Source organism: Phocoena phocoena, chromosome 7, assembly GCF_963924675.1.
Source record: "Phocoena phocoena chromosome 7, mPhoPho1.1, whole genome shotgun sequence".
Classification (NCBI taxonomy): domain Eukaryota; kingdom Metazoa; phylum Chordata; class Mammalia; order Artiodactyla; family Phocoenidae; genus Phocoena; species Phocoena phocoena.
In genome coordinates, this window is record NC_089225.1 from 80,351,088 (window position 1) to 80,375,630 (window position 24,543).

A 24,543-nucleotide genomic window follows, 5' to 3' on the forward strand; every position below is an offset into this window, starting at 1 on the left:
GATTTACTGGATAAACGGAATAACGATAAAACTTAAAAAAGAGTTTATATCAAGGTAGCTCTTGATATAAAAAACTGGAATAATTGTTTGTAAAACTATGAGGTAAAGTTGTAAAACCATCCATTGTCCTTAAGTTTCTTTCCTGCAAAGCTGGAATGAATGTGATTGTTTATCAACTGTTAAAAGTACAGGATGAGGCAGGCGTGGTGGCAGGAAAGGTACAAAAAAATCCCCTACTGTTCCCGGACTTCAAATCTAGCTGGAAAGTCATTAAAATATGTACCAATATAAGAGACCGTAGAGAGTCACAGGACCCGCCCTACCTGCTAAGAGGCGGGGGAGTGGGGCGCAGACGCCCACCGCCTCAGGCGAGGGAACGAGGGTCTCAGCCAATGGTCTCAGGCCGGAGGGAGCGCGGCGGTGACGTCCTGACATCCGGGGGGAGAGCTTCCCTGGCCGGGCGCTCACCGCACTTTGGATCTTAATTGGGACTTTATCCCTCGGCGGTGGCTGGACTTTAGGACTCTGCAGCCAGGTCTGCGTCGTCGTGTCGGGTCACAGGTGCTGGCGACTCTTCCTCGGGATCCTCGGACCGCGGGACGCCACCATGGACGGGACGACCGAGCTGCTCTTCTACGTGAACGGCCGCAAGGTGAGCGCGCCCCGGGGCTGCCCGGCCGGTCCCGCCGGGCCTCCCCGGTGCTGGAGCGCTGCTCAGGCGCCGGGCCCTGGGCTGCACGCGGGTTTGCCTGCGCGTCGGGGCAGGGAAGGGAGGCGTCTTAAGGGACTGCCTGGATCTTTGGGTTCCGCCTTCCTCATGTTCCTTTCTCCTCTCTTTCCAAGACGCACAGTATCAACCGCACCCCACCCCATAAACAGGAAGAGAAATGACTCTCCTTATTCGGCAGAGTCAGCACTCCCAAATCTTGCCTCCGTCAGACCCACCCCCAAACGCGAACGTCTTTCATTAGGCCTCAGCTCTTGGGTGTGTTTGGATGAGCAGAGAGCGGTTTGGAGTCAGGACAGGACCACAGAGATGAATTCATTGAGACCTCTCACTCCCATCGTTTCCAAAGTCACAGCTAGTTCCTGGCAGCACTGAGCCGACACCCTCCTCTGGGGACTCGAAGGTCCTTAGTGGGTCCACTGCTGGCGCGGCAGCTGCCCTCTCAGAAGCCGTGCTGGCTCTGCAGATCCTCTGGGGCAGTTCCAGCGATTGTCCGATGTTTGGAGTCAGCAGAGCGCCGGGGGAATCTTTTAAAACACTCCCACGGACGCGACCATAGATTGCTCACTCTTCGGGTTGTCCCAGCATATTGCCACCACTTTGCAAGGGGGAAACTGAGGCAGGAGTGTTAAAGGGCTTCCTTAAGAGCAGACAAAGGAGCAAGGGCTGTGATAGCGGCCTTTCCACACGCCGGTGCCTTCAGAGCCGCCCTGTGATCCCTGCTTCTGGGCCGGGATAGGCCGACTTTCCCTGCCTGGCACAGGGACTCACCAGAAAGCTAAGGAAGGTCAAGCATCAGGGCCTCTCACTTGTGAGGCCTCTTCTAAAGCCCTGAGCCTAATTTCGAATTTGGATTTTGTATTATTTTTCTTAAAGAGGATTCCCTCCCCCAAACTGTGCAAGTTCTAGGCCCTATAAAATCTTCCTCTGTTCCTGCTGCCTGGATTCCACCCTGGGTAAGATGAGCTTGTTTTTCCTGAACTGTGTTGGGGGCCGTTAGGACCCCCTCGCAGGACTGCTATGAGCATGAACCATGATAAGGGCGAGGATGGCAGATGGGAGTTGGGTTTGAAGTGATCGCGTGATGTCATTTTTTTTTTCTTTTGCATAACTGAATGGTATAGTAGACACAGCTCTGGCCTTTATATTTGGACAAACAAGTATTCATTTCCAGCTCCAATTCTTATGGAGACAACCTAACCTAGCCTCAGTTCCTCTGTTAAAGAGAGATAATACTGCCTACTTCACAAAGAGTTATGGTGAGTTTTTAATCCATTTATTTAAGGGCCTGCTATATGCCAGTGTTCCAGTGCCCTCAGGGGACACAACAGAAATGACCAAGTCCCTGTCTGCACGGAGTTTATGTTGTGCTGGGGAGACAGAAGACAAGCATATCAATAAATAGAAATGTATCAAGCCAGGTAGTGATAAATGCCAGGATAAAAAATAAAGCAGAGTGAGGGGCCGGAGAGTGGTGAGAGCTGGTTCTTCAGGCGGGATGGATGTTTAAGACTTTCTGAGAGGCTGACATTTGAGTGGTGGCCAGTATGAAGTGAGGAACAGACGTCTGAGGGAAAAGCATTCCAGACCGAGGGAGCAGAGGTGCAAAGATCCTCAGACACGAGGATTTCTTCGTGCTCGGGGGGTTAGCAAGGAGGCCGGTGCGGCTGGAGATGCGGCCAGGGGCTTTGGAGGAGATGATAAGGGTTTTGGTTAAAGGAGGAAACAGGTGTTTGAGTCTAGCTTCTTCTCCCCCTCTTCCCTCCCCTTCTCCCAAACAAACTGTAGTGGAACTTTTAACAGAATGGCTAATAATAGTTTGTGCTCTGTTGATTTTTTTTTTTTTTTTTGCGGTACACGGGCCTCTCACTGTTGTTGCCTCTCCCGTTGCGGAGCACAGGCTCCGGACATGCAGGCTCAGCAGCCATGGCTCACGGGCCCAGCCGCTCCGCGGCATGTGGGATCTTCCCAGACCGGGACACGAACCCGCGTCCCCTGCATCGGCAGGCGGACTCTCAACCACTGCGCCACCAGGGAAGCTCGTGCTCTGTTGATTTTTAAAAATAGATAAGCTGGTTCTTATCTATGGGCTTGTTTTATTTATGAGCCAAAAGTCCTGTGATCATTTGGAAAGTGCAGGCTAGAAATATTGATTTAGTTTTTGCAATTACCCTGTTAATTCCCTTTCCTGCCCCTCCCTTCCAAATTCTGTTAGGTGTGTGCTTCAATCCCAGCAAGCAAGCCTGATTGCCACATGGATAGAATTAGAATAAAGTTTCTGATTCAGAGGGCGAGTGGATGTCGAGAAAAGTGAGAGAAGAAAGCCACCAGGAGAGGGGGTCTTGAAGTCAAACATAACCTCTGGGATTAAAATCCTGCCCTTGAAAGGAAGCTTTGAAGCCAGTTAGGAGACTCTGGGTGATGTGATTGGCCTCCAGTCTGGGTTTTTTGCAGAATCCCCCCAGGTCACCAAAAGGTGTCGTTGGGTAGGGGCTAAGGCCATGCAGGTTGGTCAGAGATCGAGCTGCAGAGAGATTTCTGGAATCTTACTCGCTTGACCAGCAGCCTCCAAAGCAGGTGACTCAGTTAACATGGAGTTTGCGGGAGGCAGAGCCCAGGAATAAATTACATCCTAGATGCCACTCTCAACACATCTCAGGAGCCGTAGCAACTCGTTTTATGAAGCAGTGAGGTGTAGAGATCAAAGGTGTGGGCTTTGGAAATGGTTAGGCGTGGATTTGAGTCCTGTGCTGTCTGCTCTAACGCTCAGCAGCTCTGGGGCCTTGAGCAAGTGTCCTCATTGGTTGTCCCCTCAGGCCTCTTTCCGTCTTTCTCTCCTCACCATGTCCCACAATACACACGTCTTCTGTCTTCTTCCTCTCAGCTTTCCTTATTTTCTGTTCTTTTACCCCTTTCTCTCTCCTCCTGATCTCTTTCTCTTTCTTCTTTCTGCCTCTGTCTTGTATCCGGCAAGGCCCCCTTCATGCACTAGTCACAAGCCCTGCACAGAGGAAAGTGATTTGTCAACCTTGTGCAATGTGAACTTATCTCCCAAAGGGCCAGTGGAAATACAGAGGGACACATGCCACCCTTGGCAACATGCAAGGCTTTACTGAGACAAAAACATGCAATGACCCTGAGCTGAGAGCTGGCATCATTTTTCCCAACCAGAGTCAGTGAGAATAACTCTGTTCCTCATTCCCTCCCTCCCTCCCCACCCCCTGCCAGCTACCATCTGAGTCCTGACCTCCCTGTTTCACTCCAAGACCTGCCGGGACAGGGTACATGCCAGATCCCTGCCCCACTTCCCTCCTCCAAATGTGCCATCCACCAAATCAAGAAAAGTAAACACATTTCAAGCCAGGGGCACTTTGAGCCAAAGTCCGATCTCTTGGGACATCTCTGGGAACAAATACCCAAGCAAGCAAGACCTGCTCTTCCATTAATTCCTTATGAAAATACAAATCTCTCTCAAGCTTAAAGTGCTCTTTATTACCCAGATCCTGTCTCTCCATTAAAATTGGGCTTCTGAGGATTCATCATGATATGTATGAATTAGAATTAGTTTCACCTGCAAATGGCACAAATTGAAAACTAAGTAGTTCAAAAAAGATATAATTTATGTTTACTTTTACATAAAGGATACTGTATCTGGGGATAGACATTGCAGAGCTGGTCTAGAAGCTTCTTGGTGTCATCTGAGACCCAAGTTTCTTTTCTTTTTTTTCTCCTGTTGCCGTTAATGTGTTGCCTTATGGTCTAAAATGGTTGCTGGCATTCTAGCCACGTCATCTTTATTACAGGCAGCAGGAAGGAAGAAATGGAGAAAGCATGCTGAGACAGACAATCAGTAGTTTCTGCCACCATTACTGGTTCTTCTGTTTTTCTTTCTTTTCTTCTGTTCATAAGTCCCAGCCTGTGAGAAATCATCCCTCCTTTCTTAGTGTTCTCATAGCAAACTGGACATATCAAGTTATTCATTTAGATTAATCAACATTTATTATGTCCTTGTCATATATCCCCAGCACCTAGTTCAGTGTTTGACATAAAGAATAATGGAAGGTGGTTTCTCTCAGGATCAGAGTAACACGTTCTGTGAAAGATGTGTAGATGTTGACCATGGGAGCACAGAGGAGGACTGTTTCTTGGAGCAGAGAGTGGGAAGGATATATTAAATGGCAGCAAATCCCACAGGAGAGAACACTTGAGCAGGGCTTTGAGTGGCAAACAAAATTCTGCTAAGTAGAGAAAAGAGGGAGGACTTTCAGGACAGAGGGAATCCTATAAGCAAATGTAGTTAAGGGTAAAAGTCCCTGCACTGCTGGGACCAGCCAGTTCTCCCATGTGACCAGAGTTCAAGATGCGTGGGTTGAATGACAAAGGATGGAAAGTTTCTCAAAGAGGCCTTGTAGGCTATGCTAAGGAGTTTTAATTTCTTCTTGTGTTCCAGGAGCTCTTGAGTAGAAATTCACCTAAGACCCACTCAGTGTATTCATTAAAGATGCACATTTTCTGGTTCCCTCTCCCAGAAATCCTGATTCGATAGGGGTTTCATTTTAACAAGCACCCTGAGTGATTCAGGAATTCCCAGCAGAGCAGTTTGGCATCCAGGAGCCAGTGTTGGATTTAGGCAGATACAGGACATGATCAGACTTGGATTTTAGAGAGGTTGCTCCAGTGGTGGTATAGAGGGGGGCATTGCAGGTGCCCGGAATGGAGGCAGGAGACCTGTTAGGCAACTGTTATCATTGTTCAGGCTGGAGGTAATAAGGGTGGATTTCAGGGAGTGACAGTAGAAGTGAAGGGTGTTTAGAGAATCGTTTTGGAAGTTTAAATGGCAGGACTTGGTGATGCTGACTGTGGTGGATTGAAGGAAAGAAAATGTCGCAGATAGCGCAGTTTTTTAAGCTTAGGTGACCTAGCAGATGGTAAGGCTATTAAACAAGTTAGGGAAAAGAAAGGAAGAAGTAAGTTTGGGAAATAAAGAGTTCCATTTGAGGACCAATTTAGTTAGGGATGCCTGGGGACGTCCCACAGTTTTCCTTGTATTCTAGTATGTACACACACACACACACACACACACACACACACACATCACTTGTCTGTTACCATATTGCACATTCCTCTAGGGCACAGATCTGACCTTGGTAATTGACACGTGCCTCACTTTGCCCGGCCTATGGCCACTTAGAATTGAGGGAGGAAGCATGTGTCCCCTCGTCACCTACTTTCCAGAAGGGAAAATTAGTATAACATGGTGAAGCATGATTTCTAGTTCTGAAATTGTGAAGCAAATCATGCTTCTATTTGTGAATGTAAAAGAAATCCAAATTTGTCATCAAAAAAGAGAAAACACGGTCACTTTGGAAAACATAACCAATCGTGACATTTCAGTCACGCCATCCATTGGGTGCTGCTGTTCTAACTGCTAGGCTGCCCACACAAACTTACTTCTTAAGTGTGTCTTTGCTTGCACATGTTTGTATCATCCTTTGTCTCTTAGATTTGGGAGCCATGGTTGGTTGTGATCTCTTTCTGGAAACTGTAATTCTTTGAACATGGTGAACAAATAAGTCTTTAAAAAAAAACTATATCAATTTCTCAGAGACTATTCTAGTCCAGGAGACCTCCCCCACCTCTCTCTTTCTCTTCCTCCCGCTCCTGTATTCAGTTCTACTGTTATCTTTACCCTCACTTGCCTCAGACTTTCTAGGAGAAGTTGGACAGGAGTCAGTAGTGTTTTGTTAGCAGAAACAACCACCGCCTTAGAGAACAGTGATAATTCAGGACCAAGGACAGTGGCAGAGTAGTGGCCGGGGCTCAAGATGTAGACTTCACACTTCAGAGAGGTGATTTGTATATCACAGGTGTTCCGTAAACATTAAATCAAGTTTAGAATATGAGTAGAAGAGCGCATGTTCATGAAATCACCGATGTAAATATTCTAGTTCTCTCAGCTTTGTGAGTTAAACTCTTTCTTTTGGTACAGGTGATAGAAAAAAATGTCGATCCTGAAACAATGCTGTTACCATATCTGAGGAAGAAGCGTATCCTTTGCCTTGAGTGTGCATATGTGTGTATGTGTGTATATCCCTGATATCCTCATCAAGTGTTATTTCAAATATCTTTTTAGAGCCACAATGAGTCATATACCCTACTGGGGCTTTATGTTCATCTTTAAGAAAGTCCTAGATTGGAGTTTTGTAGGCAGTGAACAATTGTGCTTATCAGAGAACCAAGTTCTTTCTAATCTCTGTTTCGGCATTAAATATATTGAATAAAATGGAGAAGCTAACAATGGGAATTAAAACAATGGGTGCTAAAATGGCTTAATTAAACATCCTTTAGAATTGAGTCACAATATTGATATTCTACCTTCAAGGACTAATCATCATGCCCATTAGAAAAAGAGAGCACAGGAACTTCCCTGGTGGTCCAGTGGTTAAGAATGCACCTTCCATTGCAGGGGTCACAGTTTGATCCCTGGTTGGGGAACTAAGATCCCACATGCGGCGGGACAACTAAGCCCGCAAGCCGCAGCTACCGAGCATGCAAGCCACAACTAGAGAGAGAAGACCACGCACTGCAGTGAAGAGCCTGCGCACCGCAATGAAAGATCCCGCATGCTGCAACTAAGACCTGACGCAGCCAAAAATAAAAAATAAATAAATAAACAAGTAATAAAAGTTATTTAAAAAAAGAAAAACAGAGCACAGAAATCTCCTGAAATGAAAGTGAAAGAACAATAGAGACATTAAACCTGAAAATGTTACCTTGGAAAAACTTTCTCAATAAAAGTCATCTAAGGAATGGATTCTTATCCTGCTACGCATGAACTCCAGTGGGCTTACAGAGGTCTGTGGACCCCACTACATTATATGCAAACTTGTGTGACAATGGGAATTTGTACATTTTTCCCCCAGAGAGAGTGAAATTCCCAAAAGAGCACACAACTCAGAAAATATCAATAGCTGTCTTCTGAAAGCCATTCAAGGATTTTTTATTATTATTATTCTATTAATTGTATTTATTTTTGGCTGCATTGGGTCTTCATTGTTGTGCACGGGCTTTCTCTAGTTGTGGCGAGCAGGGGCTACTCTTTGTTGAGGTGCACAGTCTTCTCATGCTGCAGTGGCTTCTCTTGTTGCGGAGCACGGGCTCTAGGCGCACGGGCTTCAGTAGCTGCAGCACGTGGGCTCAGTAGTTGTGGCACACGGGCTTAGTTGCTCCGCAGCATGTGGGATCTTCCCAGACCAGGGATCCAACCCATGTCCCCTGCATTGGCAGGTGGATTCTTAACCACTGTGCCACCAGGGAAGTCCTCAAGGTTTTTGGACATAAAAGTAATTAATACTAATTTCCTGGTTATCCATGGTACCAATGTGATATTTAAGATTTGGTTCACTTGTGAGTGACAGAAAATCCCAATAGCAGTAAACAAGATAGTTTATTTCTTTCTCATTGTGTTATTTCAGGTTCTCTGGGAAGCACACACTAAAAAATGAGATTAAATATTCAAGGGTTTTATTAGGAAAAAATGCCTGAGTGAAATAGGGAGGCAGCCGTAGAAGACTGAGACCTGTAAGGAAGAGAGGGAGAGAAGACTGAGTTGAAGGGTCTCAGACTGCTGTGCAGTCTAAGGCACGTTCATCAAAGCCACTGAGAATGGTTGACAAGGACTCCCATACCTCTGCATAGCACTGAGCCATTGGTGGGAAGCAGCCCATGTGAGGCATGGCCTTGATGAAAAGTGGGGTGATGGATATCAAAGTGCAGCAGTTGGCTCTCTTGGTCAGTTGCCCTCTATGTTGAAGGAAGTCTCTGAGGCACATTCCCATGGTTGTCATACTCACATAAAGGAATCCCAAAGGTAGGTAGATCCAGGCTAGCAAAGCATTGTCACAACCCTATCAGGAACCAAGCTCTGTCTTGCTGCTTCACCCTCCTCAGCAAGAAGCTTTCTCCTCATGGTCAGAGATAACTCACTGAGGTCCAGCCATCATATCTGAATTCCAGCAAATAGGAAGAAGTAAGGGATGAAGGAGGGGCACCCCTCTCCCTCTGAGGACATTTCCCTCCTGGATGTCAAAAACAGCCTTTATGCTTACATCCCATTGGCCAACATTGTTAATGACCCCACCAAGTATCAGAGGAGGCTGTGAAAATGTATTTTTTTAATTCTGGGCAACCATGTGTGTAGCTCAAAAATTAAGATTTCTATTACCAAGAAAGAATGAGGGAAAAGATATTGGGAAACAACCAGCAGTTTCTGCCACTGAGAAGCAGAGAAATATGGCACACTTGTATAACATGACACAAATATTCTAAGAATTATTTACAATTTGACATTCTACTTTGTATGTCATCCAAGACACAGATAAGGATAAGAACAGATGTGCAGTGTACTCATACCTTCAAATCCTCAAGGCCTTATATGTGTAGACTCTTCCTCTTCTTAAGTTTGGCCTTATTTTTGGCAACCTGGGGTCCAGTTGTTTTAAAAAGGAAGAGACTAGATATAGCATGCAAATGGAAATCAAGAATTTACAAGATTATAAATAATAGCAGCTAAGACATACATACATTATTTGATAGATAAGTATCAAACTTAACTGTACATTTAAGAGTCTTTGATGGTGTTGTCTCCTAAGGTCGGAGCTATTTCACAAAGAGAATTATGGAAAACACATTATCTTTAACTGTGCTTTTTCCAGTCCGACTCACAGGAACTAAATATGGCTGTGGAGCAGGAGGCTGTGGTGCCTGCACGGTGATGATATCACGATGTAACCCCATTACCAAGAGGATAAGGTACCTTGCTGCAAAGTCCAGATATGGTTGAAATTTTGTAGCTTTGAACTTTGTTTTTCTTCTTCCTTTGGTATATATGCATTGAGCACCTACTATGTGACAGGAACTGTGATAGGCATTGGGGATACATTGACGGGCATCAAATCATTCCGGTTCCAGCAAAAATGTTACATTCTCAGCCCTCCCTGATCACCTTCTCCATAGCAGTGCCCCATCTCACCTCGGCAACTCCCTACTCCCTTCGCCTATATTAAGGTATTCATAGCACTTCTCACCATATGTTTGTGTGTGTATGTATTGTCTATGTACCTAAGTATTGTCCATCTTCCTCAACTAGAATATATACTCTACAAAGGCAGGGATTTTATCTGTCTTGTTCACCAATGAATCCTAGTGCCTGGTACTCCACCTGGCACACAGTAGGCACTCAATAAATATTTACATTTATTTAATAAATGAAAAATATTCTTCCAGTCTTTCTTTTGTGTGTATACATAAGGAAGCATACTGCCTATACAGCTTAGAAACCTCTATTTTTTGCTGAACTTCTCATGAGTATCTTTTCAAAATAATAAATATAATTTTAATGGCTGTATATGTTCTGTTGTTTGGGTGTATCAAAACCAACCCCCAAATAGTGATCACTTAGATTATTTTTTGGTTTTCACTATTATAAGGAGAGTGAGCATTCATGTGTATATATATGTTTATGTTTCTGATAATTTCCTTATGATAGATCCATGGAGATGGAATTAAGAGGATAAAAAGAGTGAGTGCGTCTTTAAGTTTTTATGCCTTCCAGCAAAATGTCTCTCAGAAGAGCTCTATCAGTTTACATTCTTTTCAGCAGTATGTGAATTCCATTTTCCCAAACCTTTGCTAATAATGCATATTACAGTTTTTTAAATCTTTGTCATTTTCTTTGATAAAAATGATTTTTCATTGCTTAATTTGAATCTCTCTTGATTGCTTTTGAGGTTGAACATTCATTTCATGTATTTATTGGCCATCTGTAATTTTGTTTGGTAAATGAGAACATTTTAGGAGTCGTTTTGAGTTAGACATTTTCTAGCAGTAGGTTTGTGGGATTGAGGAGTTCTATATCCACACCGTTTCTTCTTCTGAGGCACAATATCCGTTTAACTTTATTGCCCAACTAACCCCTTGCCCAGCATCTGCTTGGAGGATGAAATATGCTCTAGGTGATAGTCACAAGTGACTGGAGAGGAGAATGTCAGCCCCTCAATCAAGAGAAAAAAACAACGTTAGTGGAAACTGTTCTTGAGTTAGAATTAGGAGGCCTAATTTGAATCCTATCTGACACTCCAGCTGTGATCCTGAGCAACTCACTCTGACCCTCAGAGTCTCATTCTGTAAAGTGGCCATGAGCTAAGAACAAAATGTATATGCAAAGCCTAGGACATTATACAAAACCTGCCACGTTGGAGGTGCTCCTTTCCCACTGGATACAATGTAGTTTGTGCTTCTCTTTTTCATTCTGAAGACATTATTCAGCCAACGCCTGTCTGATTCCCATCTGTTCTCTGTATGGTGCTGCCGTCACCACAGTGGAAGGCATAGGAAGCACCAAGACCAGGATTCATCCTGTTCAGGTGAGGATGCACCTCTTCTTCATAGGGTTTCTGTGCTTCGAAAACCATTAATGACATGATGAGTTCTTGAAATTAATACAGTAGATCAATGAGCCCTGCTGCTTGGTCACAGCCAACAGATGACACCAAGCTGGGGGCCAGGAGTGAAACCTGGGACATGTGACTGACTTCTTAGAAAAATACTTTTGAAAGACTAGAGAACTTTCTCTTTAAAAAAAAAAAAAATCTTGACATCACTAGCGTTGTTTTCTGTATTCTAATTAGATGGGACCTGTCCATTTTACATTTTCCAAACTTATAAAGAAATGAGAGCCAAGTGCATTGGGGGATATAATCTTAATATTTTTTTTCTATAAAGAGGAAAATAACATGATTTTAAAGCTGAGTGAAAATCTCAGCTACCAAAAAGATTTGTTAAATTTAGGGCTTGTTCGGAAGATATATAATAGGAGTTGTTAATGAATTTTGAAGCTTTTCTCCTAAGGAGGCACCTTGTTAGAACTTTGCCTCAATGAAAGGACATCTCAGACTCCTGACTCTTTCAATTATGTATACATTGCCCAGAAAAATGCTGTTGCTACTTGTTTTTATCTAAGTTAATGAGTACCACTTAAGAGGAGAGGGTGGAAGAGGAAAAAGATAGGGGCAACATAGAAAATGGCCAAAGTTCAAATTCTCTGTGCTTGAAGGGATCTTGGGTTCTGTTTATTTTCTATGAAACCTCTTTACCTAGAAGGAGCAGATTCTGCCTGGGTATGCTTGTGAGACTCGGCTGTTCGGAGGCATGAAGACACCCTTTCATTTAGTACCTGCCGCCCATCTCCTGGCTGCAGTGTAGACAGATGACGGCTTCTGAAATGGGCTTGCACCTTTGAAGTTAGACTCCAAAAAGAACAGGCTGGGGGCTGGGGGGAGATTTGGAAGAGAAATCAAGGCAATGTTTCCTTCTTGATTGTTTTTGGATTAATGATGGCACTTTGTAAAAGAGTTCCTGTGTGCTGAAGTGTTAGGGCAATAGTGGGCAGATAAAGGCACTTGGGAAATAAAAGGGTTTTTTCCCCTCAACTTGAATATAATTCAGTTCATTTCTTTGAAGGACTTCCTTTATCTCGGTGATTCCCATTCTGGACTACAGATTGAAACACCTGGGAATATTTAAAAAATATATGTCTGTGCCCCACCCCAGAGATTCTCAGTCAAATGGTCTGAGGTACTGCTTGGACCTTGGAAATTTTAAAGCTCCCCTGGTGATTCTGAAAAAGCTGAGAACTTCAATGAAGCTCAAAAGCTGTTGAGGACCAGTCATCACGGCCACCCCAGCCCAAGAAAGGGCTGAGAAGGATTTTCCAGGGCTTCTTCTCCAACTTTAATGTGCATGTGGACCGCCCAGGGATCTTGTTAGAATGCAAGTTCTGATTCATTAGGTCTCGGGTCAGGCCCAAGATTCTGCCTTTCAACCTTTCTGTGCTTCCAGGAGAGGATTGCCAAGTGTCATGGCACGCAGTGCGGCTTCTGCACCCCTGGGATGGTGATGTCCATCTACACGCTGCTGAGGAACCATCCAGAGCCCACCCTGAGTCAGTTAACTGATGCTCTTGGTGGTAGGTTATATGTGTGTGTGCTTTAATTTTTAAATGATGTTGATAATGATAGCTAAGATTAGCCATTTATCAGGTGCCACACACTGCATTAAGTGCTATGTAAACATTACCTCATTGACTCTTTATGATAACTTTATAAGGTAGGCATTATTATTATCCCCCATTTCATAGATGGAGAAACTGAGGTTTAAAGAGAGTAATTTACTAAAAATTATGTCACCAATAAGTGGAGGAGTCAAATCAGGATTCAAACACGATCCACACATTGCACTTGGCTGATATATTTCTCAAGTCTCTCTTTTTTTTTTTTTTTTTTTTTGCGGTATGCGGGCCCCTCACTGTTGTGGCCTCTCCGTTGCGGAGCTCAGGCTCTGGACGCGCAGGCTCAGTGGCCATGGCTCACGGGCCCAGCCGCTCCGCAGCATGTGGGATCTTCCCGGACCGGGGCACAAACCCGCGTCCCCTGCATCGGCAGGCGGACTCTCAACCACTGCGCCACCAGGGAAACCCTCAAGTCTCTCTTAGTCTATAAGAGTCTCCTCCCTTTTTTATTGTTTGCTTATTTTAATAATAATTACAAAGCCAGTTTTTTCATTTACCCTTGGAAAGGGTCCAGTTATCTCCACACGCTGCTCTCTCCTATTGGGTGCGTGCTCTCAGGGCAATATGAAGTTATCAGAGGGCTCATATGATGAATACAACATGAAATCAAAGAGACTGACATCTTCTGGTGATACTTATTTCAAAGAACTGCCTTTATCTGGAGCTAGTTTATCAAGTTCAGGAGCTCAGTGTGTGTGTGTGTGTGTGTGTGTGTGTGTGTGTGTGTGTGTGTGTGTGTGTGAGTGTGTAGTGGGGGATGGGGGGCGCATTGGAGGAGGCCTTCATTAACAGGACTCTGAAAAATTCTAAAGAATAAGAGCCTCCCAAATCCTATTTCTGGTGAAATTCTTCATGGCTCTACTTGTCTCCTGTCTCCCAGGCACCTTATTTCTCTGCCATGTTACATGGGCCTAAAGCTCATGTGTTCAGCTCCTCTGCAAAAGTGTTCCAGGGAAGACAGGACTAAACAGAAGTAGAAAGGGGAGGTGCATAAGACACAAACTGTCTTCTGCCTTATTTCCCTTAAGTCGTCTTATGCATTTGATCTCGTGGCCGTTTGTGATGTGAACAAGTGACAAGGGGTTCTCAAATTTTCAGGTGCTTAAGACTTACATAGGAGTTTGTAAAGAATGAAGATTCCTGGGACCCAACCCCAGACAGCTGGCTTCAGTGGCTTTGTGTTTTAAACAGATGCCAGGTTTGGGGGTTGGAGGAGAACATGGGATGTGGACCACTGTGGAGGAGCACTGGCCTAATGATTTATTGTAAATAAATTGTGTGCCCAATTGCTTCCAGAGTTTAAAAATTATCTTTGCTGCTGTATAATGCCTTTGATCTTTCTATCAACTGCAGCTTAGCTCTTTTTTTAAATACCAAAAAAGATGACGTACAATGTAGCTTTATTTACATTGTCTTTTACTGCATATGGAAAATAAAATTTTTTATTGAAGTATAGTTGATTTACAATATTGTGTTAGTTTAAGGTGTACAGCATAGTAATTCAGTATTTTTGCAGATTATATTCCATTATAGGTTATTACAAGATAATGGGTAAAATTCCCTGGGTTATACAGTAAATCCTTGTTGTTTATTTTATATATAGTAGTTTGTATCTGTTAATCCCATACTTCTAATTTACCTTTCCTCTTCCTTCTCCCCTATGGTAACCACAAGTTTGTTTTCTGTGTCTGTCTCTGTTTTGTATATTTGTATTATTTTTTTAATTCCACATATAAATGATATCATACAGTATTTGTCTTTGACTTATTTCACTTAGCATAATATTCTCTGGGTCCATCCACATTGCTGCAAATGGCAGTATTTTATTCTTTTTTTATGGCTCAGTAACATTCCATTATATGTATATATACCACATCTTCTTAACCCAATCATCTGTTGATGGGCATTTGGGTTGTGAAGCTTAGCTCTTGAATGTGCCTATAGACCAAGAGTTCTTGGCTTGAAATCATTGTGTTCTTTGAGCACCTATCACAAGCAGAGGATATAAAAACTGTTTACAGAGAGAAAGTACAAATAGCTGAGTTGTTAGACTACCTATCCCAAGTAGCTGACAAAAAAAAAATCCGACTTTGTGGATTTGGGGACCAAAATGTCAAACAGGGCTTCCTTCTTGGATGGGGTCCTTATTTCCAGCATGCATCTGGCAGACGGTGCCTCTCTCTAGGTTCCTTGATTAACAGAGTTGGGTTTTTCCCCTCCAGGTAACTTGTGCCGTTGCACTGGATACAGGCCCATAATCGATGCATGCAAGACTTTCTGTAAAGTGAGTAGAAAGGAACACGTTTTTGAGTATATTTTTTCCTCAATGAAACAAAATAATGCGGGTTGGCAGGTGTGATTAGGAGAATAGCCCATTTCACTAATGCAGGGCTACTTCTTATCTCAAGGTCTGTAATTGCTGTTTGTTACTTGATCTTGAGCAGGGCGCCTACCCTGGTTCATTGAGCTTGCCCTGGTAGCCACACAGGCAGCACCTGAGCACTTCGACATTGGCTGTGGGTCATTGTTCCAAGGGGTCTTAACTGACCTGCTTGTCTGGGTTGGGTACCCTGCCCCGCTGCTCCCGCACCCCTATCACAGCACTGGGCACACGGTGGTGTAATTGCCCATTTGCTCTTCCGTCTCTTCACCAGAATGTGGTCTGCTTGACGCAGAGGCTGAGTCACTGTGCACCAATGGAATTAGGCACTCAATCGGTGCTTGTTGAATGAATAGATGAACAAACAATGTTGAAATGAGGGACATAAGATGGCCCTTTGGAATTTAAATGATGAAAGCAGTGTATCATAAGAACAGAGTGATAATAATAATACTTGTTATTGTTAATATTTCTTTATTAGTAAATTATTAATAATAAATTAATAAATTATTTCTTGTTAATGAAATATTAAATCAACCATTGTTAATATTTATTGCCATGTGCCAGACTTTGTTATAAGATCTTTACAGCCTGGTGACTATAGTAATAATACTGTGTTGTGTACTTGAAATTTGTGAAGAGAGTAGACCTTAAGTGTTATCACCACACACACATACACACACACACACACACACACACACACACACAAATGGTAACTGTGAGGTGATGGATGTGTTAATTAACCTGGTTGTGGTCATCACTTCACAAAGTATACGCATGTCAAATAGTCATGTTGTACACTTTAAATATACACAATTTTATTTGTTAATTATATCTCAATAAAGCCAAAAAATATTTAGTAGAATCAACAATAAATTCTTGGTTATTTGTTTTTTTCACCCACTAGACTTCTGGCTGCTATCAAAGTAAAGAAAATGGGGTTTGCTGTTTGGATCAAGGAATAAATGGATTACCAGAGTTTGAGGAAGGAAATGAGGTCAGTGAAATGTAAATTTTTTATAAGGTTTTCTCAGGACGTGAGTAGAGACCAACTTACCTTTAGGAAGATTAAATGGTTGTGTAAGGTAGCTAATTTGAGGTGTGCAGCATGTCCGCTCCCCCATTCTCACCCCATGTCTATCCAAAAAAAAAAAAAATCTAACCTAACAACTTCATCCCTCACTCCTGATGTTACTCTCGGTCACATACAACTACCTATAGGAGGGAGAACACATTGATCTCTTAGTTTAAAAAAAGCCTTCTTCAAGTCTTTTTTCTAGTGGAGATGTTAGGGAAATGGAAGGGCAGGGAGTGATAAGAGAGGTGGCAATTCAGGGGAGTGTTCTGGCTCTCAGTTGTGTCTCACGCTGCTGCCTCCTGTGCTCCCCTCAGACTCCAAGGAGCATGTGCAGGGGCTGAGGGCTTTGGAGGCCCACCAGCATCTGCACTGAGATGCTGGTGACCTGGTCTGTGTTAGAGCCCTTGGCTTAGAGCCCAGGTACCATGGCTGACCAGTGGGGTTTTTTGTCTGTCTGTCTCTTCTATGCCTATCTTCATCTGACCTTATTCCACAAAAGGATTTAAAGTAGGGAGAATTGCCTGATGACAATAACTTCTGGTACTTTCTCTTCTTAAGACAAATCTAAAACTTTTCTCAGAAGAGGAGTTTCTGCCATTGGATCCAACTCAGGAATTGATATTTCCTCCTGAGCTAATGGTAAGTAAGACAAAGTTGAGCTCATCCTAGAGGAATTCACGGTGAAATGCCAGGAAGGATATTTGCTTATGGATCCTCTTGAAAGCTGATTGGCGAATAGGTAATATCCACCTGCCATTCTCAGTCCAAGGTCTAAAGAGTATGGGACCAGGGCAGAGATGGGGGAATGAGGGTGGAGTCACCACCAGGGGACAGTTGAATGTAAGAAGCAGCAGATGGTATGCATTAAAAAATGTCCTGAAAATACATCACAGCATCTGTAGATTTAGACATGTTTTCTATTTCCGGTTTTGCTGAGTTTTATTCTTCCATTAAATGTTTTGACGAAATTAAGCATGTAAAGTATTTTTAAGCATTGAAATGTATTCTTTTGAGATATAAAAGCACCAAAGGGAGATGTATTGGAATAGTCTCCAGAAGGAGTAAAATATTGTCACATTTTATCTTGTACTCTGATTCCTAGTAAAGCTCTACTTTTAGGTGACTTTTATTTTATTTTATTTTGTTTTGTTTTTTCCAATGATGATTTTTTTTAAAATATTTATTTATTTGGTTGAGCTGGGTCTTACTTGCAGCGCATGGTCTCCTTAGTTATGGCATGCGAACTCTTACTAGTGGCATGTGGGATCTAGTTCCCTGACCAGGGATCGAACCTGGACCCCCTGCATTGGGAGCGCCGAGTCTTATCCATTGCGCCACCAGGGAAGTCCCACTTTTACTTTATTTTTTTATTTTTTTGCGGTACGCGGGCCTCCCACTGCCGTGGCCTCCCGTTGCGGAGCACAGGCTCCGGACGCGCAGGCTCAGCGGCCATGGCTCACGGGATCAGCTGCTCCGCGGCATGTGGGATCCTCCCGGACCGGGGCACGAACCCGTGTCCCCTGCATCGGTAGGCAGACTCTCAACCACTGTGCCACCAGGGAAGCCCTACTTTATTTTTTAAAAAGCTCTCTATCTCCTGTTTCTGTTCCTGTAAAGACAGAGAAGAAACAGGTGGAAATATTATCACGAGACGATCTTGAATCTTTACTGCTTTTTCAATAGACAATGGCTGAGAAACAACCACAAAGGGCCAGGATTTTTCGTGGTGATAGAATGACATGGATTTCTCCAGTGACCCTGAAGGAACTTCTAGAAGCCAAAGTCAAGTATCCCCAGGCCCCGGTTGTCATGGGGAACACCTCTGTGGGTATGTAGATCCCCAGGGACTTCTTATGAGGAAACTGAGGAAAAGGGCTTTGGGGAGGAGAAAACCTCATATATGCATGTTCTCAGAAAAAGCAGTCTGAAATAACATTTTAAATCATTTATACTTGACTTCCCTTGAGCACTGCTCAAGAGACTTACAACTTCATCACATAAGTGAATTCCTGTTGCCCTAACCGGAGCAGTGCACAGAGCTGTACCCAAGAGGCCTGCTCCGTGACAAATTAGCAGCAGCAGCTCCAGTGACAGCTGTCCTGTCTTTCCATGTAGACACTGATCTGGGGCTTGTATTTGAAATTGCTGTTTCCTCTCTCAGTGGTGTCTCAATGGCCATAATAGGTTTTCTTAAACTGCAGTGACAGGCTCTTTCTATGGTGTCCATTGTAAACTCAGTTTGACTGCCTACTTCTCTGAGGAGTCTCCTAGAGTCTTCCCAAGGAGAATTTTGAGTATACCACAAGTGGTCTTGGACGTGTCTGCCAAGTTTTAAGGCTGACGAGTCCAAAGAGTTCCCCAAGTTTAGTGAAAATCCACCCGTCCGTTCTCTGTGTGTGTGATTTGGCAATAAACAGACCAATAGATATGTAATTTTTATATATTTAAAGACATCAGTTTTAATCACAATCTCAAAATTTAAAAGGCAGTTATCCCCCCTTCATCTCAGTCTGCTTATTTTTTTTTCCTAATCCTTCAGGGCCTGACATGAAATTTAAAGGCATCTTTCACCCCGTTATAATTTCTCCTGATAGAATTGAAGAACTGAGTGTTGTAAACTATACAGATAATGGTGAGTTCTTAAGGTCCCTATTTTCTTAGTTAAAATGCATTAATCAGCTTATTTGCTTTGCTCAGCAGACAAGCAAAAAAAGTCTTATTCATAATTAGAATATACAGAGAGACTCCCTTGTTAGGTGATAACTCTGGAGGAGGCTCAGGGAAGAATTCTCTATGGTTATACGAGATACTAATTGTCTGAAGAGTCGGGTTTTCACTGAAGAACTTTTATGTCTGCTGTGTGAGGGAAATGTAACAGCTCTTCAGTGAAGGGTACTGTGCTAAGTGCTGGGTAGAAGATAAAGATGAGAGTCTTTGCTCTCCAGAAGCACAGTAGTAACCAAACAAGTTTACGTATGAAGCAGCTTACAAACTGGCTTTTCCATTTCAATAAAGGAAATTGATTTAATGACAATGATGAGAAGCAATGAAATGTGGGTTTGGAGGCTGGCTCTGGAGTCCCGTTCCTGACCATGTCATATATTAGCTGAAAAACTTAGTCAAGTTACTTAACTGAATCTCAGTGTGTGTGGGGGGCTATTAATACTTCAAAACTTTGTTAGAATTCAAGAAGATTCTGTGAAGCATTCAGCATAGTGCTTGACCCAGTGAGTATTCAGAAAATTTAGCCTCCATGACCTCCATCACTCTCACCCCTGCCTCTGTCACCAGCACCATCACCTCCTTCACCATCATCATTAACACCTCCATTACCAACCACTATTCCCACCGTCACTACCATGACCACCAGTAAGCAGGGTAGCACGTATCTAGCATAAAGATCCCATATCTGTAGTCTAAAATCTAATGGACATTTCCAGGTCAGCAATGATCACATTGTGTTATCTACAAATGATTTCATTTCAGGACTGACCTTAGGTGCTGCCCTCAGCCTGGCTCAGGTGAAGGACGTCCTGGCTAATGTGATCCTGAAGCTCCCAGAGGAGAAGACACAGATGTACCAGGCTCTCTTGAAGCATTTGGGAACTCTGGCTGGATCCCAGATCAGGAACATGGCTGTATGTATCTGACGACTGTAACATCTAGTATGTGTCCCGTGAATGACTGTCCCTGATAAATCATTGACATTTTCATTCTTTTGGAACAGACAGAAAGAATAGTTTTCCGAAGTATTGCTTGATTCTTATTTTACCACTTGTGTCATTATAATTACATAAGTGGAGTGAAAATAACCCATTATTTTAAAAAGTCTTTAGGGGGCCACATAGTGAGCAGGCATCCAGATTCGGATCTGAACCCTCTCCTGGCCGTGGGCAACTGTACCCTCAACTTGCTATCAAAAGGTAAGTGACAGCTCCTTCTTAGGGACTATTAAACCCTGTTCCTCCTACCCTTTTGCCTCTCTAGGGATGCAGGAAGTCCAGTTTTGAAAATTACTCTCCTTTATAATATTAATAATTCCTCTGCCTTTCTGGGTGCTTGGAAAGTTGGTCAGTCTGGTCCTAAATGCACACACACCCAATGTCTTCATCTCTTTCTTTCTGAGGACTTGTGCTAGATGTTTTCCCATACTGGTCACCTGACATCGACCAGTGTTGGCTAGTGTCCCGGTGTGATCTGAGTAGTGGAGAGAACTCTAGGCTATTGACAACGATTGGGCCCCTTTGTCAAAGACTTTCTCCAGGTGGTACAGGAGTGTGTGAGACCCACGTCATGCTATGTGCTCATGCTGTCATTGATGGAAGCCTGCAGACCTTTTTCTATTGAACAGTGGTTGGGCTTCATTCTATATTTATTTACTCGAGTTTTGTTTTTTGAAAGTAAGTCCAGGACTTTTCAGTTATTTCTTTTATTTTAACTTTGTCGACAATTATTAGGAAGTTTTCATTGGTCCTCTATACATCCGTTGTTTTTTTTTTCATTTAGAAATATGTACTAACTTTCTGTTACCTGCATTGTTAAATGCCTACTCTTCATGTCATCTAAACCACAAAATTATCTTAAGGAAGAAGGTATACATTCAGTTATCAATTTAAGTAACAACCTTTAAAAAATCATTTATTGAGAAATAGGTTTTGTGATGTAAATATGAACATCAAAAGCTTCTTAGCTTTATCCCGAAGTCCTATTTCATTACAGCTTTAAACAGTTCCTCCCCCCAATATACTGATTAAAGAACAGAAATTCTTTTGGTGCTGAGAAAAGATATAAACAAATAAGACTGTATCCCACTAGTATAAAAATTCATTAAAGGCAATTTATTTATTCACTACTGTATCAAGTAGGGTTCTTGGTTATAAATAAATGTTTGTTGAATGACTTTATTAGAATATCAAAAGGGATATTAATGTCCTCTCCCTTCTTACAAAGCTCAAAATGAATCATGCTGTTCAGAAAGAGTGCTAAGGTCCGACTCTACCTGACCTCTGGTCTACTCTGCTAGATATTTTTATTTATAATCAAGCAAGGAAGGCAAAAAAAAAAAAAAAAGGTAGGCCCTAGATGGGAAGAAACATTGCAAGATGCCATTTCATGGTGAAAGATTTTTAAACATAGGAGGAGCACTTTTTTCCTCAAACAATAAATTTCCTGTGATATTTGGTAGAATTATTTCCCAAGTTTTGGGAGTTTGATTGTTTAATAGAACAGATTCCAGGGAAAGTGTCATTTCTTTCCACAGAAGGAAAACGACAGATTCCTTTAAATGAGCAGTTTCTCAGAAAGTGCCCCAGTGCTGACCTTAAGCCTGAAGAAATCTTGATCTCAGTGAACATCCCTTATTTGAGGAAGGTGAGAATGTCCTTTCAATTTCTTGGTTTTACTTGTGAGTGCACAGCTTGTTAATTCCAACATAGGGTGGGTTAAGAAAAGGTGTTGAGCGTTTGCAGTGGAGAATATGAGGATTTGTGAATAGTTAGGTTTCACTTGTGTTATATACCCCCCATCATTGCTAGAATCTGGAGACCTTTGACTCTACCTTCCTTCCCAACCCTGCCCGCCACCTCTCTCTCACTCTCTGTGTCTCTTTCTCCCTCCCCACCTTCCCCCCACCCAAACCAACCTCTAAAGTTACTTTCTTACAGATTTTTAAAAATTCTTTGTCCCATGAGGCTTTTTCCTAAATAAGACTTAAAACTATACTTCTGCTTATATCTTGAGGTTTTGAAGAGGCTATAAATTTGCAATAGAACTTAATGGTAAGAAGAAGGGCTTTGGAGTCAGACTCAAGAGTGAATCCTAGTTTTAGACCTACTTTGACCCTGAGCTCATTACTGAATCACTCCTAATTACAGATGCCTCTTCTGTAAATGCGAATCAAGCTTGCCTTGGAGGGTGTATGAATTTGCTAGGGCTGCCATAATAAAGAACCACAGCCTGGGTGGCTTAACTACACTCTTACTTGTGGAGGCTGGAAGTGTGATATCCAGGTGCTGCAGGGTTGGTTTTCCCTTGGCTTTTCTCCTTGGCTTTTAGATAACTATCTTCTCCCTGTGTCTCTGTGTGCTTTCCCTCTGTTTGTGTCCGTGTCCAAATTTCCTCTTGTGAGGACACCACCATGCTGCATCATCGCCCACCCTGATTATCTCATTTTAACTTAATCACCTCTTTAAAGACCCTATCTCCTGATACAGTCACATCCTGAGGTACTGGGAGTTAGGACTTCAACTTATCAATTTTGAGGGGGGACACAATTTGGCCCATAACAGAGAGTGTGGCAAGGGTCAAATGAGGCAACATAAACAAACTGCCTTGTGCACAGTTGTCCCTCAGTGTGCTTTTATAGGTGCCACTTCACTTTTGCTTTCAGTGGGAGTTTGTGTCAGCCTTCCGACAAGCCCAGCGGCAACAGAATGCGCTAGCGATAGTCAATTCGGGAATGAGAGTTTTTTTTGGAGGAGGAGATGGCATCATTAGAGAGTTATCCATTGCATATGGAGGCGTTGGTCCAACCACCATCTGTGCAAAGAATTCCTGCCAGAAACTCATCAGAAGGTATGGATTCATGTCCTTAGTCTCCAAGTAATAGAGCAGCTCTTTCTGTGGTGTCATGTAATTACAAGAAGAAAAATTCTTACTACTTTTCTGTTTAATGACACGGAATTCCAATAAGATCTCATGATTATTCCCACGTGTCTTAGTGAATTCTGAAGTGGACACCATATAGTGTGTGTGTGTGTGTGGGTGTGTGAACCCATCTCCCAATAGTATATAGACACAGTAAGCAAAATGAGTAAATCTGCATTCGTTATCATAAGAGAATAATTTACCATTATGAAAGATAGATTATGGGAGTTTGTTTTATAATAACTTGCTAAATGCACATGCATACCTAACTTTTTTATTTCTATACGTAATACTAGTCGCCAATATTTCTTGAGCATTTACTAGGTACCAGTTAACATTTCAGAAGTAATAGACTAACGGTTAAAACCACGATCTTGATTGAACCACACTGCCTGCATCCAAATCTCAGTTCAGCTCTTATAAATTATGTGATCTCTTTCAGCTTGCTTAATCTTACCTCAGTTTCCTTATCAGTCAGGGAGATAATCACACCTCATAGGACAGTTGAGAGGATTAAATGAATGGATACATATAAGGTACGTAAAACAGAACCTGGCATGCAATAAATGTTCTAGTGATATAGGGAGCAGTTACTCCTGGGCTGAGGACTTAACATGAGTTGTCATTTCTTTCTCACGACCATTCCAGGAGCTGTGTTCTACCATTACTGCCCTTTTAGAGATGATGAACTGGTGGGCCCAGGCCAGACACCTTGAGAGTGGTGGTCTGTGATTTGAACTTGGGTTGCCTGACTCTGGAGTTTGTACTCTTTTTCTGCTGCATTAAACTGTTGCTATTTGTCTTACAAGCTCACTGAGCCTGTGAGGTAGTGAGCCCTGTTGGGCAAGGAGTCTTCTCTTTTGACGCCCACAGGCGCTGGAATGAAGAGATGCTGGACACAGCTTGCAGGCTGATTCTGGATGAAGTCTCCCTCCCAGGCTCAGCCCCAGGTGGGAGGGTGGAGTTCAGGAGGACTCTCATCATCAGCTTCCTCTTCAAGTTCTACCTGGAAGTGTCACAGATTTTGAAGAGGATGGTAAGTGGAACTGACCATGCATTACCTTTCCCAGTCTTGGGGGCTCTGGGGATACACACAGTGGCGGCAACAACTCCCTGCCAAATAGCTGTAGAATAGAATAGAAAAGACAACCCAGATCGGAGACTCACGGGCTTGCTGGGCATATGGCGGGCCGTCTGTTGATGGAGTGAGTGTTTGGGGAAGAATGGCAAGTAGAACACAGAGTTGTGCGGGATTTGGTTTAATACCACTCAGTTATTTTGTTTCTGACCTGTTGTATGTCTCCATGGTGTTCAGAAACTTGTTAATGATTTGAATATATTTTCCCTTAGGAAAGCGTTTCTTCCACCTGTCGAGGTTTACCTTTGTACGTCTGGCTTTCTTCTCTGGGTTCAGCTTTGTTTTCTCTCACTTGTAAGATGGCAATGGCAGCCACTCCACAAGGTTGTTGAGAAAGGGGTCATCATAGGAAAAATGCTTCAGAGAACCATGGTGAAGACTGCCTACTGGTAGTCATAATCACAGTAGTAAGCATCGGGCATTCTTTCACCTGGCCTCCCTTATGACA

General features: G+C 42.9%; 1 protein-coding gene across 1 annotated transcript in view; it reads left to right on the forward strand.

Annotated features, from left to right (window-relative positions):
• The first annotated feature begins 607 nt into the window (after positions 1–607).
• Positions 608–24,543, forward strand: part of AOX1 (aldehyde oxidase 1) — a 71,264-nt gene continuing 47,328 nt past the window's right edge. Inside the window, exons 1-15 of the mRNA XM_065880260.1 lie at positions 608–652; positions 6,717–6,774; positions 9,442–9,538; positions 11,043–11,151; positions 12,626–12,752; positions 15,077–15,138; positions 16,142–16,231; positions 16,871–16,951; positions 17,996–18,140; positions 18,852–18,944; positions 19,799–19,950; positions 20,142–20,235; positions 21,573–21,682; positions 22,701–22,885; positions 23,831–23,993. Of these exons, the coding sequence (XP_065736332.1) occupies positions 608–652; positions 6,717–6,774; positions 9,442–9,538; positions 11,043–11,151; positions 12,626–12,752; positions 15,077–15,138; positions 16,142–16,231; positions 16,871–16,951; positions 17,996–18,140; positions 18,852–18,944; positions 19,799–19,950; positions 20,142–20,235; positions 21,573–21,682; positions 22,701–22,885; positions 23,831–23,993 (1,611 nt within the window). The remainder of the gene's footprint in view (positions 653–6,716; positions 6,775–9,441; positions 9,539–11,042; positions 11,152–12,625; positions 12,753–15,076; positions 15,139–16,141; positions 16,232–16,870; positions 16,952–17,995; positions 18,141–18,851; positions 18,945–19,798; positions 19,951–20,141; positions 20,236–21,572; positions 21,683–22,700; positions 22,886–23,830; positions 23,994–24,543) is intronic.